The 14,587-nt window shown below is 46.1% G+C and overlaps 1 protein-coding gene across 1 annotated transcript in view; it reads left to right on the top strand.

Annotated features, from left to right (window-relative positions):
- The first annotated feature begins 12,899 nt into the window (after positions 1-12,899).
- Positions 12,900-14,587, top strand: part of PTPN9 (protein tyrosine phosphatase, non-receptor type 9) — a 71,004-nt gene continuing 69,316 nt past the window's right edge. The window contains exon 1 of the mRNA XM_010843320.1: positions 12,900-13,671. Within this exon, the coding sequence (XP_010841622.1) occupies positions 13,609-13,671 (63 nt within the window). The 5' untranslated portion in view covers positions 12,900-13,608. The remainder of the gene's footprint in view (positions 13,672-14,587) is intronic.

Below are 14,587 nucleotides of genomic sequence, written 5' to 3' on the forward strand. Positions count from 1 at the left end.
AGAGAGGTTTTGGATTTTATATCATGGATGAAAGAGAGCTGATGAAGCGCTTTGTGCAGGCGGCATCCACTCAGATTTGTGGACGAGAGCTCTGTGGCAGCTGCGGGGGTGGAAGGCAGCCTCTAACACCAACCAGTTAGTTTCTGCTCTTTGTTCAGGAAATGTGTCCCATTTCCCATGGCCTCAATCTGCTTCCCATACTGCTTTCCACTCTTCTAGGACTTCTCTTAGTAGACAAAAGGTCTTCACTATTCCACTCCAATGTACTAGTATCCTGCGGAGAAATTTTCAGAGGGATCCAGGTCAGATCTTGTCTGACATGCAGTTGTTTCTTTGTGTTGATCAATTCTGGGAACGGATCTGGGCAGAAGCTGTGGTTAAGCAGAGCCTAATTACACAAATTCAGCACCCCATTGGAACTAGCCTCAGTGTTGGGCTCTTAGAGGGCCACTCAGGCTGACACTGTAAAATTGGAGAAGGAAGAAACCCCCTTCCCTACCCAATAATGACCCAGCTGGCCGCAGATTTAAGCATGCCTACATCAGTAAGCTGCTTCCTGAATTTAGGTCAGTTCTGTAATAGGAACATCGTGTTCCCCTTGCCAAAAAGCATGTTGTAGGCTGCTTAGAGGTTTAGTCTCTGTTTAATGATCTTCTGAATGCTCTAGTTTGTGCTCTCAGCAGCCAACTGTATCATTTCAGGAGCTGTGCATGCCAGTATCAGTAGAGACTTGACCAGGCTCTGCCCAAAAATAATCGGGTCTGGAAGGACTACTTCCCTCAAAGAATGCTCTCTGGGGACAGATGCAGGAATCAAAGAACGTAGCCAAACATCACCACGTACAACTTGATACTGTTAAATGGTACCTTGAAGGATGTTTCTCAGGGGTATGCCCTCATATTTTTAAATGAGCCAGTATGATTTATCAATCACTGAATAGAATGTGTCTCCTGGTCATATTTCTCTGTGAATTATGAAATCACCCCCTGCCACCCATTTCAAAGACGGTTGTGTTGTCAGTTTCTGTGATTGGATACTACTTATTTTAAGGTTAACTCCAAATTTAGATTGTAGAGGAAATGGAAAAGAGAGAGGTGGGACTTAAGGACATGGTGACTCGCTAGCTGTGAAATGAAAGAAATGGACAGGAGGAGGAGGAAATGGCAACCCACTCCAGTATTCTTGCCTGGGAAATCCCATGGACAGAGGAGCCTGGCGTGCTACAGTCCATGGGGTCGCAAAATAGTCGGACATGACCGAGTCATGTCCAACAACGACAAAATGTGAATGAGTGTAAAAAGTGTGAAGTGTTGATTTGGGAGGTTTCCGGTTTTGGCAAGTAGGCAAATTTACAAATACCAAATCTGTGAAAAAGGAGGACTGAGTAATTGTCTTGCCATAAATTATGCATAAAGACATTAAGAAAAAAAAAGAGAAATGGACAGGAATCATCAGAATGATTCTTAAGTTCCTAACTTGGGTGCCTAAATGCTATTAACAAGGACAAGCATTTCAGGAAGAACATGACTGGGAGGGACTCCGGGGCTGAAGGATAATGAGGTCAGTTTGGGACAAGCTGAGTTTGAAATGAGTGGGAGAGTGACTCGTCAGTAGTCAGGCCTTAATTCAAGTCTTCATCATTTCTCTGCTGCAGCACTACCAGCGTCTCTCACCTGGGTTTCCTGCCACCAGTCTTCCCCACCTCCGCCTCAGCTCTAGTCAGTCTCTGTTACAACAACTGGCAGAGTGACCCTTTGTAAAAATGCAAATCTGACCATGTTACTTCAAGGACTCCCCATGGCCTGCAGTGCACACGTGAAGCTCCTTGGCCTGCTGTGCGAGTTTCTTCATGGCCTGGCCTTAGTACACCTGTCTCGTCTCATGGAGTACCTTGCCGCTTTTACTGCCTCCTTTCTAGCCATGCTGCTTTATGGTTTAGTACAAACACGTGTTTCATACTTCTCCCCCCCAACCCCCAAGCCAGCCCTCCTCGCTCTGATTTCATCCACTTGATGAATAGACCTACCCATCTGTGTTTTTGGCTGCTCCAGGTCTTAGTTGTAGCACACGGGATCTTTTGAGTTGTAGCATGCAAACTTTTAGTTGCGGCGTGTGGGGTCTAGTTCCCTGACCAGGGATCAAACCCAGGCCTCTTGTGTTGGGAGCATGAAGTCTTAGCCACTGGACCCCCGGGGAAGTCCCTGCCTGTCTACATGTTGAGTAGACAAGATACCTGTTTGGAGCATTGCCTCTGCAGGTGGAATTAGCCATTCTCGTCTTTGTGCCCTCCCCATTCCATTACGTATCTATTTCCCAAAGTCAGGAGAGTCTCCAAGACTGTCCTTTGATTTGATAATTCACCAGAAGGACTCAGCACACTCACCGAAAACTGTTTGACTCCCAGTTACAGTTTATCACAGTGAAATGAAACATTTAAGTCAACCAAGGGAAGAAATGCATGGAGTGGAGTCCAGGAAACTTGCGAACAAGGATCTTGCCCACTGGTCTTCTCCCAGTAGCATCATGGACAGCTTTAAATTTCCTAGTAATTGTGTGACAAAACTCATGGAATATTGCCAACCAGAGAATCTCACCTGTACCTTGGTGTTCAAAGTTTGTTATTGAACTTGGTCATACAGACCTGGTTGGCCGACCTCATTCTCCAGCCGCTCCTGAGGTCTGGCTGATAACATGTCACATTACTGGATTATCTGGTGAGGCAAAAGATACCCATGCAAACAAAGACATTATTGTTAGTCAAGACATTCCAGCCTCTCTTTGGGCAAGGTTGAGTTATTTATGACAGGCTTCCTCTATTAGATGGTAAGCACTTTGAGGTCAGGGACTTGGTTTTATTCATCTTTCAGTGCCTGGTGCCTGGCACTATGACTTGCACCAATAAATGTTTGCTGAGTGAATGAAATGATGAGCTGGAATGAGAATGCAGTCTGGAGGGGAACCCCTCCCCCCTCTCTCATGCCCAGGGCAGTGACCCTGGGGAGAAGATTGAGAGGAGGTGTGTAGGCTGCTAACAGGTGGTTGGATATGCTACAGACTTCTAAGAATAAGAACTGTATTTAACTCGTGAATGTGATTAAAAGGAGAGCCATAAAAGGGGACATCCTGGGCAGTCCAGTGTTTAAGTCCTACTGCAGAGGGTGCAAGTTCCTTGATCCCTGGTGGGGGAAACTAAGATCCTGCACTTGCCACCTGGTGTGGCCAAAAAAATGGGCAGCCACAAAAACCACACTGCATACCTTGGAGGAGGGAAAGAAATGACCTTCCCAGCTATAGACTTCCTTTCTAACAGAGAAATCAATAAAAAGCTCAGCTGGTAAAGAATCCATCTGCAATGCAGGAGACCCCAGTTCGATTCCTGGGTCAGGAAGATCCGCTGGAAAAGGGAGAGGCTACCCACTCCAGTATTCTTGGGCGTCCCTTGTGGCTCAGCTGGTAAAGAATCCACCTGCAATGTGGGAGACCTGGATTCAATCCTTGGGTTGGGAAGATCCCCTGGAGGAGGGAACAGCTACCCACTCCATTATTCAGTTCCATGAAGTGTATAGTCCGTGGGGTCACAAACAGTCGGACATGACTGAGTGACTTTCACTTATATATGTATTTAATTTATTTTAGGCTGCGTTGAGTCTTCATTGTTGCGCTTGGGCTTTCTCTAGTTGTAGTTGGGGCTTACTCTTCACTGTGATCACAGGCTTCTCTCTGTGGTGGCTTCTCGTTGCAGAGCATGGGCTCAGTAGTTGCAGCTCCCAGGCTCTAGAGCACAGGTCAGCATTTGTGGTGCACAGGCTTAGTTGCTCCATGGCATGTGGGATCTCCCTGGACCAGGGATCGAATGTCCGCTGCATTAGCAGGTGGAGTCTTAACCACTGGACCACCAGGGAAGCCCAAATGTGTCTTTTTGAATTATGATTCTCTCTGGATATATGCCCAGTAGTAGGATTGCTGGGTCACATGAGAGTAGTTCTATTTTTAGTTTTTGAGGGAACCTCCATAGTGGCTGTACCAGTTTATATTCCCACCAACAGTATAGGAGGGTTCCCTTTTCTGCACACTTTTCCCAGCATTTATTGTTTGTAGATTTTTTGATGATGGCCATTCTGATGGGTTTGAGGTAACACCTAATGCGCTTTTTAGCTATCTGTATGTCTTTGGAGAAACGTCTATGTAGATCTTCCACCCATTTTTTTAAATTGGGTTGTTCATTTTTTTGATATTGAGCTGCAAGAGCTGTTTGTATATTTTACAGATTAATCCCTTGTAAGTTGCTTCATTTGCAAATATTTTCTCCTGAGGGTTGTCTCTTTGTGTTGTTGATGGTTTCCTTTGCTGTGTAAAAGTTTTAAAATTTAATTAGGTCCCATTTGTTTATTTTTATTTTTATTACTCAAGGAGGTGGGTCAAAAAAGAAAGTGTTCTGCCTATGGTTTCCTTTAAGAATTTTATAGTATCTGGCCTTACATTTAGGACTTTAATCCATTTTGAGTTTATTGAAATGGTTGAATGGCATCACTGACTCAATGCACATGAGTTTGAGCAAGCTCCGGGAGTTGGTGAAGGACAGGGAATCCTGGCATGCTGCAGTCCATGGGGTCACAAAGTGTCGGACATGACTGAGTGACTGAACTGAACTGAGTTTATTTTTGTGCATGGTGTCAGGGAGTGTTCTAATTCATTCATTCCCACGGAGTTGTCCAGTTTTCCCAGCACCGAGGATTGATGAGACTGTATTTTCTCCACTGTATATTCTTGCTGAGGCTGTTCTTAATACACTTTCACTACTGCTAGCTTCCCAGCACTCCCAGGCCCCTCTACACCTCACGTCTGCCTTGTTATTAGATAGCAGACACTCTTCGGGGAAGACGGAGCAGGAGGTAAGTCACAATCAATCAGGGCCCAAGATCAAACTTCTCAGTTCTTGGAGGGGGAAACAGAATTAAAAATTAATCTGGTTCTTCTTTTGATGTAAAGATTGAGTATAATAACAAAAGCCTAAGACAAAGTGGGACTCAAAAATCAGCTCATCTTACCAAAGGAACCAGTCATACGCTGGCTAAAAGCTCAAAGCTTATCAATCTTTCCTGCCCTGCATATGTGAAGGCATAAAACAAAAGATCATGCTTGCTTAAAAATATATGTTGGACTTTGCTTGTGGTCTACTGGTTAAGAATCCACCTGGCAACGCAGGGGACATGGGTTTGATCCCTGGTCCAGGAAGATCCCACATGCCCTGGAACAACTGCTGCCTGTGCTCTGGAGACTGGGAGCCGCAATGACTGAGCTCAGTTGCTGAAAGTACTGAAGCTCAAAAACCTTAGAGCCTGTGCTCCACATCAAAAGAAGCCACAGCAATGAGAAGCTTGTGTGCTACAATGGAGAGTAGCCCCTCTTCTGCAACTAGGAAAAGCCTGCCTGCAGCAACAAAGACCCAGTGCAACAAAAACTAATAAAAAAATATTTAAAAGAAGACACATGTACCCCAATGTACATTGCAGCACTATTTCCAATAGCGAGGACATGGAAACAATGTAAATGTCTATCACAGAGGAATGAATAAAGATGTGTGCATGTATATAATGGAATATTACTCAGCCGTAAAAAGGAATGGAATTTAGGTCATTTATAGAGACTGGCAAACACAGTGAAGCAAGTCAGAAAGAGAAAAACAAATACCATATATTAATACATGTGGAATCTGAAAAAAATGGTATAGATGATCTTATTTACAAAGAAGAAATAGAGACACAGACATAGGGAACAAACATGGATAGCAAGGGAGAAAGGGTGGATAGGATGAATTGGGAGATTTGGACTGACTGACACATATATATATATACACTATTGATACTAAGTATAAAATAGATAACTAATGAGAACCTACTGTATAACATAGGGAACTCTGCTCAATGCTTTGTGGTGACCTCAATGAGAAGGGAATCCCCCAAAGAGGGGATATGTGTATGTGTATGGCTAATTCACTTTGCTGTAGAGCAGAAACGAACACAATATTGTAAAGCAACTATACTACTATACTCCAATAAGATTAAAAAAAACAAAATGATTAAACAAGGGGAAAAAAGACAAACCTAAAGACTTAAAAACAGAGCTACCATATGGTCCTGAAATCCTACTCTTAGACATGTATATAGAGAAAGCCATCATTCAAAAAGATACATGTACCCCAGTGTTCACTGCAGTGCTATTTACAATAGCCAGGACACGGAAGCAACCTAAATGTCCACTGACGAGTAATGGATAAAGATGTGGCACGTATATACAATGGAATATTACTCAGCCTGAGAAAATGAAATAATACCATCTGCAGCAACATGGATGTACCTAGAGATTGCCAGGCTGAGTGAAGTAAGTCAGAAAAAGACAAATATCATATGATATTACTTATAGGTGGAATCTAAAAAAAAAAAAGAGTGCAAATAAACTTATCTACAAAACACAAATAGAGTTACAGATGTAGAAAATATATTTATGGTTACCAGGGGGTGAGGGTAGAGGGAAGGTACATTGAGAGATTGGGATTGACATATATACACTGCTGCTGCTGCTAAGTCGTTTCAGTCGTGTCCGACTCTGTGTGACCCCATAGACGGCAGCCCACCAGGCTCCCCCGTCCCTAGGATTCTCCAGGCAAGAACACTGGAGTGGGTTGCCATTTCCTTCTCCAATATATACACTAATATATATAAAATAGATAATTAATCAGGACCTACTGCTGCAGGGGATCCCAACCCCCAGGCAGGACTGGTACTAACCAGTCCATGGCCTGTTAAGAGCGAGGCTCCACAACAGGAGGTGAGCAGTGGGTAAAGCCGAAACCATCTCCCCCACCCCTAGTCCATGGAAAAACTGTCTTCCACAAAACCTGTCCCTTTCCTCAAGAAGGCTGGGGACTCCTGACCTACTGTATAGCACAGGAAACTACAATACTCTGTAATGGCCTATATTGGAAAAGAATCTAAAAAGAATGGATATATGTATATGTATCACTGATTCACTTTGCTTTAGACCTGAAACTAACACAACATTATAAATCAACTATAGTCCAATAATCATAAGAAAATGGCCTCAGGCAGCAAATAACTGAGGGAAGGGACAGAGTCCCCAAAAGTAGGATGCGTACATTTGTTTCTCACATCCATTTCACGAGATGGTGAGTATTTTGAAAAGTTGATTTTTTAAAATCTGCTTTGATGAGGCACAAAAATGACCCCAGAGGCAGCCTTGGAAACTGGGAGGTAGGCCTCACTTTTGGATCCAGCCCAGGAGCATACTTCCCATCTTCAGGGACAGTGTGGAACTGGAAGAGGCAAATTTTGAAACCTAGAGAGCTCTTCTGGCTGGGGCTTTGCACAGACCATCAACATTTTTAGCAAACTTCCTCCATTCCTCCCTCCGAGGGGGTTGGCAGTCTTTCAAGTCTTCTGTCTCTCCCTCTGTTTTTGCCCTTCAGGTTTTCTCTGCACTCAGTCTGGGAAATAAACGATGGAACTCAAATCTGTCAGTTCTGCTTTTCATTAACAAAACTTTTAACAAAACTTTTTAAAAGGAAGTTGAAACTGGCTCAAATAAAGATCTATCTATGGACCTTACGCATTCTTCTCTGGCCTCCCCACTAACACAGGTAAGTCAAAGAGTAAAGTAACTAATTGGTACCTTGCACCTGTATTGAATATTTTCCCAGGAGCAATTAAGTATACAAGGTAACCAAACCTATTTGGTACTCTTTGACAGGAAATGGACCTTGTTTAGGGCTTCCCTGGTGGCTCAGTGGTAAAGAACTCACCTGCAAGCAGAAGATGCAGGAAACGCAGGTTCAATCCCTGGGTTGGGAAGATACCCTGGAGGAGGGCATGGCAACCCACTCCAGTATTCTTGCCTGGAGAATCCCATGGACAGAGGAGCCTGATGGGCTTCAGTACATAGGCTCACAAAGATTCTGATTCAATTGAAGCGACTGAGCATGAACGCATGGACCTTGTTTGCAAAAAAGGATGGGTCCATTCTTTTAGCAAACTTTGGTTGAGTACCAGCTTCTCTGAACTATATATGATGCCAGGTTCTGAAGGGACAGCAATGAGTAAGACATTAAGGAACCCTCAAGGAACTCATGGTGCCCTCAAGGAACTCATGGTGCCTTCAAGGAACTCATGGTCTAGTGGGGGAGATCAGACAAATAAGCAAATAATTACAATTCAGACTGTTGGGTAAACTCTAAACAATGGGTATCAGGTATAGACGTAACAGACTCAGTTCAGTTCAGTCGCTCAGTTGTGTCTGACTCTTTGCGACCCCATGAATTGCAGCACACCAGGCCTCCCTGTACATCACCAACTCCCAGAGTTCACTCAAACATTGACTTGATGATGCCTTCCAGCCATCTCATCCGACATAGACTAGTAACCGATAAATCCGTGATCTGGGAGTGGTAGATAGGGGTGTTGGATAAGAAAACTGTGTGATGAAGAAAACAGATCATATTTTAGCTTAGAGAAAAAGGAAAAGAATAGAAAAAAGCAGAGAATAGCAATAGGTAAATACCAGACCCTAAGGTATTTGGTAATGGGGAACTGTTACCTATACAAGATTTTTCACCTTCCTTACTTTGGCCATCCTAGTGATTATAGATTTGGCCTATGAATAAACGAGAACAAATTTTTACCCTAGATATTGGTTAGTAGTATGACCTTATTCAGAGAAGGCAATGGCACCTCACTCCAGTACTCTTGCCTGGAAAATCACATGGACAGAGGATCCTGGTAGGCTGTAGTCCATGGGGTCGCTAAGAGTCAGACACGACTGAGCAACTTCACTTTCTCTTTTCACCTTCATGCATTGGAGAAGGAAATGGCAACCCACTCCAGTGTTCTTGCCTGGAGAATCCCAGGGACAGGGGAGCCTAGTGGGCAGCCGACTATGGGGTTGTGCAGAGTCGGACACGATTGAAGCGACTTAGCAGCAGCAGCAGCAGCAGCATGACGACCTTGTTATTTTTTTATGTTTTTGATGTGGACCATTTTTAAAATCTTTATTGAATTTGTTACAATATTGCTTCTATTCTATGTTTTGGCTTTTTGGTCTCAAGGCATGTGGAATCTTAGCTCCCTGACCAGGGATTAAACCCACACTGCCTGTATTGGAAGGCAAAATCTTAACCACTGGACAGCCAGGGTAGTCCCTGGCCTTACTTAATCTGTATCTGTCTTTTACACATGTCTTTCATAGGCAGTAGATATTTTGGAGCGATATTTAAGAGAACCTTTAGATTTTAGAAGTAAAGGTATTATGGGGGAAACTTTACAAAATTCTAATCACAGCTTTGGAAATACTTCTATTCCTAGACTCAAACAAATATTTAAAAAGGCAGGAGAAAATGGTAAGACAGAGCTCTCAGTGTTAAGGTGGCTGTCTTATTGATTCAGTCATTCAACACATATTCATGAAGGACCTGCCTACTAGGTACTAGGCTCTAGGCACTGAGGGTACCAGGGCCAGCAAGACAGATGTGGCTCCTGCCTTCCTGGCTAAGCAGGCAGACACGAGGCCAGTGAACATGGGAACTCATGCATAATTACTGATTGTGATCAGCTCTCTAATAAAGAATAAGAAGGTGCTAGGAGAGAGTAACAGGGAGCAGTTCAGGGAGTAGTCAAGGAAGATCTTACTGAGGAAGTGACTTTTGAGCGAGACCTTAAGGATGAGTCAGATTCGTCTGGTGAAGGAGGTGGGAGGAAGGAGAGAGTAAGCTTTCTAGAGACAGACTTGAAACCTGTGCTTTCAAAGCAAAAAACAAATGTACAACCCCTAACACTCCCCTTCCTAAGGTTCCCTCTTTGTAATTTATTTTCCACTTTCAGATTTCAGTTCATGTTAATTTAATAAAACTGTGATTTTTTTTCCTGTCGCTTATACTCCTTCAACCCTCTAGCCTTCCTTTTGAGGCCCTGCAGCCAAGCACTGAAAAATCCAAGCCTTTGTCAATACATATGGATCTACTTTATACACACACACACATACATGTATATATATTTATGCTTTTTGGAAGATCAAAACTTCAGCTACCTCATACTGTGATGGTGAGATTAATGAATGAAAAGAAGAGTGTGTGGCACTTGGTAAGGCTAAATAAATGTGAACTATTAGTTCAGTATATGTGTGTATCATGATTTATTTACTGAGTATCTTATTGATGGGCCATTACATTGTTTCCAATCTTTTGTATTACAAATCGTTTTGTAGTTTCTAAGATTTGAGTGAACAGAAAGACAGTATTGCACTTGATTTTGTTAGCTCAAGCGTGCAGTTCAAGGCAAGGCTTTGTACTCTGATTCTCCAAAGATTTCGCACTTAGAGCAAATCCAGCCAGCTGCCTTGCACTTGGTTCTGTTCCTTACGTCTCTGCTCAGAAACTTCCAAACATTATCCTGTTTGGACTGTGATAGGCAACAGTTCCAGAAAACTGTTCCCTTACACACCCACACGCCCACACACACAGCTGTGCTTCTGAAAACTCTGCTGATCTCTCTCTCCTAGCTCACTCAGTTCAACCTCCCCCTTTTAAAATTTCTGTCACCAGATACCTGCATGAGGAGTCAGAATGCTAGGGTTCAAGTTTGAGTTCAATACTAATTAATTAGCTGTGTTGCACCAATTCCTGGTATCCTGAGGGTCATTGGCAAAAACAAGTGAAAATAGTGGGTTGAGAAACTTCAATCTCTTCTACTTCCACTCGGTGATTTGTGCTACTCAGGTTTGCCATTTCCTACTCCAGCTTAGCCCTAGAGCCATTTGCCTGCTTTGGGATAACAACCATATTTAAGTTACTATTAAAAAAATTTTTTTGGAAAAGGTTATACATACATGTGCAAAATTTAAACACACACACAATGTTGTTAGAAGTCAAAATAGTGGTAACTCAAGTAGTGACCGGGAGGGGACATAGGAGGACTTTGACAAGTTGGGAATTTCTTGATCTCTGTGCTGGTTACATGGGTGTGTTCAGTTTACAAAAATCATGCTGTACACATATTTTCACCTTTATGTATATATATTATACATCACTAAAAAGTTCTTAAAAGAAACTTAAAATGTATAATTGATCATATAGGGGAAAGTCTCCCTCTTCCCTTCTGTTCCCAAGAATCCCAGTTCCCCTCTGGGAGACCACCACTGCTCTCTTTCTTGCGTATCCCCTCAAACCTTTTCGGTGTATAAATAAATTTACAAATACATATTCATTTCTTTCTTTATACAAGTGACAGCATGATATACCCACTATTTGGGTCTTGCTTTTTTCTCACTTACTAACATAGCTTACGATGTTCCATTCCTTACATGTGGAAGAGACCACTGTCTTGTTCATGGTTGTAACCCTAGGGCAGACTCAGTGCCAGGCATATAAAATACTTATTAAATAGTCCTCCAGAGGAGCATCCGGTTACAACACTGAAACGAACTTCTTCATGGGGTAATGAACTCAACCTGGAGTCATCCTTACTGGTCCAAACATCTGCTGCTGCTGCTAAGTCGCTTCAGTCGTGTCTGACTCTGTGCGACCCCATAGACGGCAGCCCACCAGGCTCCCCCGTCCCTGGGATTCTCCAGGCAAGAACACTGGAGTGGGTTGCCATTTCCATCTGAGACAGAAACAAATCCAACCACCAGGGGTTTCTTCTCTAATCAAAGGCAGCCTGAAGTTTCTATTGCAATGATGTAGAAATAAGGTGAGGTCAGCGGTTACTTTTAACTTATTTTTAAAAAATATTTATTTAGGCTGTGCTACGTCTTCTTTGCAGCAGGCAGTCTTTCTCTAGCTGCCTCCAGCGGGGGCTCCTCTCTAGTTGTGGCCTGAGGGCTTCACATTGTGGTAGCTTCTCTTACGGCAGAGCTCAGGCTCTAGGGCGGGTGGGTTTCAGTAGTTGTTGTCTACGGGCTCCATTGCCTTGCAGCATGTGGGGTCTTAGTTCCCTGACCAAGTCTGGAGTCCAATGTCCAAGGTCTCCTGCGTTGGACCACTGGACCACCAGGGAAGTCCCACCAGAGGTTACTTTTTAAGTTCCAGAAGGAGCATCAGAACTCAGAGCATCTTCCTCTGTTGTCTGAGGACCCCTCCTGTTGGCCTCTGTGACCTCTCCAGCCCTCTGCCCTTGGCACTAGCTGTGGCACTACTTGTTAGCTGCATCCCTTTCAGAGTATTTTTGGTCTGGAATGATGCAAAAACATACTAGACCCAGTCCTGCCTTCCCAGTGCCCTCTCTATTCCCAAACTGACACCCAAGACCTTCCCCAAGCTCTTTGCTGCTCTCGCCTTCATGAAAATCAAACGCTTGCATACACTGCGTGATTCCTGCAAGGGGTTCGAAATTGAATGGTGTTTCTTTTGAAGCACTAAATTTAACCACGCGGATAATGGATTACCGGATACCGGTGGCAAGGAGTGAGAGCGAGCTAGGGCTGCGAGCAGCTAGCTAATAGGATCTGTTTCTTCTACCTGCGGACCCTGGACTTCGTAAGCAACCTTTCCAGGGGTCTTCCAGTCAGCAAGTGACGTGGAAGTGGGTAACGACTGTGGATTCCTCACAAGGAAGTAATAGCAGCAACCTCAGTCCAGGTGCCTATGGCAGCTAGTTTTCAAACACTTGTATTTTTCTTCCTCCTCCACGGAGCTTAACCTCTCGAAACTCACACCCTTTTTCTTCCTTTTTCTCGCTCCGCGCGCTGCACAAGTCCCCGAAGCCCCTCCCCCGCCCCGGTTCCTCTGGGTCTCCGCTCCCCGCGCCGGCCTCTCCCCGCCCCCGCCCCCTCTTCGCGTCCCCCTCCTCGCGCTCCGCAGCCCCCGCCCCTGGGCTCCTCTCTGTCTCCCCCTCCCGGACGGCGTCGGCGCTCGGCCGGGCCCTCCGCGTCGCCAGTTTGTGAATGAGACGCTCAGTTTCTCAATGGAGCCGCGGGGGGCTCGGGCGGGCGCAGTGCGGCCGCAGCGCTGGCAGTGAGCCGGGAGGGGGGCGCCTTTCCCTCGCTCCCTCCTTCTCTCCCTCCCTCCCGCCACCGCGGCTTTTGAGGAACGGGGCTGAGAGGCCGCGGCGCAGGTCGCAGGGCCCCGCATCCCCGAGGACGCCTCCGTCGCGTTCTGCTGGAGCCGGAGCGCCGCCGACGAAGCTGGACGCCGAGGAGGCCGGTGGCCTTCGGGATATTTCCCCCTACTCCCCGCGGTCCTTTGCTCTGGGTTTAGAAACTTCTTGATTTCCCATTTCCTTTTTTAAATCCCGATTAGCTCCTCGCCTGCACTGTTTTTTTTTTTTTTTTTTTCCGGGAGAGGTGGGGGAGTGTGAGGAAAGGAACGAAGAAAATAAAAAAGAATTTCCGCCCAGAAGACAGCGACAGTTCTGAGAGCTTTTTCTTAAGGAAACAGAAGCGGCGTTTGCGGCCGCCGCGGGCGCGGGGCCCCGCCGGCCCAGCCATGCGCGAGCCGGCCCCGGGCTGCTGAGGCGCGGGCACGCGGAAGCGGAGGCCCACCGCACCGGGCTCCCCGCGCTCCCGGGCGACTTCTGTCCGCCGGGCGGCGGCAGCGGCGGTGGGATGGAGCCCGCGACCGCGCCCCAGCCCGACATGGCGCCGGAGCTGACCCCGGAGGAGGAGCAGGTAAGCCGGGCTGCGGCCGCGGCGGTGGGTGTGTCCGGACCCCCGAGGCCTAGCAGGGCTGCGCTCTTCGCGGCCCCGGGTCCGCGATGGTTTCCAACCCCCTCCCCCCCGCGGCCGCGCCCCAGGCCGTCATCCCCCAAGCCAGGGGCGCCGCTGGCCGCTGCTTCTGCTCCCGGCCTCTTCAGTCTGCTGCTTACGGGCCGCGTATTGCCCCCTCCCCGTATTCCGATGATGATTGCAGTTTCTCCAGTTGGGGGCCTCCCTTTACCCTTACCAACATCCCCCGACGTTTGTAAGAACACCTACGTTGCCTCTGGCCCTTCCACCCCTAAACGTGTTTTGCTTCATTCCGTGAGGGTTTGTGGTTTTCTAAGGTCAGAGAAAGCCCACTTTGGGGGCCGGATTCCTTCGAGGACTGTCTCTCCTCCCCAGGACAGTGAGAACTCCACAGATGCTCTAGATTTTCAGACGAGCCCCTCGGGCTTCTTAGAGGGCTGTGGCCTACTTGGACATCATTCTGGAAGATCCAGGCCTTCTCAGGCTCCCAAAGTCCCTGGCCTTGACCGTCCTGTTTAGTTTTCTCTGGCTGGGCGCATCCCTTCACCCCCACTTACCTACCCCCGTCTCATCTCACTGTCTCCATCTTTCTGAAGTCTACATTGAGCCCCATTGTCCTTTAAAGCTTTAAGCTCCTAGAAGGAAACGCTTTGCGGTGTCATTTGAGGGCCTCGGATAAGGAAAGAGCCCAGGGTCCTTTTAACTTTCCCTCACCCACATTACTGTTAGGGAGACATGGACCACTCCTCTGAGGACGGTAGGAAAATCTGCTAGCTGAGATTGGAACCCTAAAGTCTTTTTGCTCTTTCTTCCTTAGCACTGCCCACATCCATGGTCAGATATAGCCATGCTCTGATTC

The sequence above is a fragment of the Bison bison genome, unplaced genomic scaffold, assembly GCF_000754665.1.
Source record: "Bison bison bison isolate TAMUID 2011002044 unplaced genomic scaffold, Bison_UMD1.0 scf7180017864181, whole genome shotgun sequence".
Lineage (NCBI taxonomy): Eukaryota > Metazoa > Chordata > Mammalia > Artiodactyla > Bovidae > Bison > Bison bison.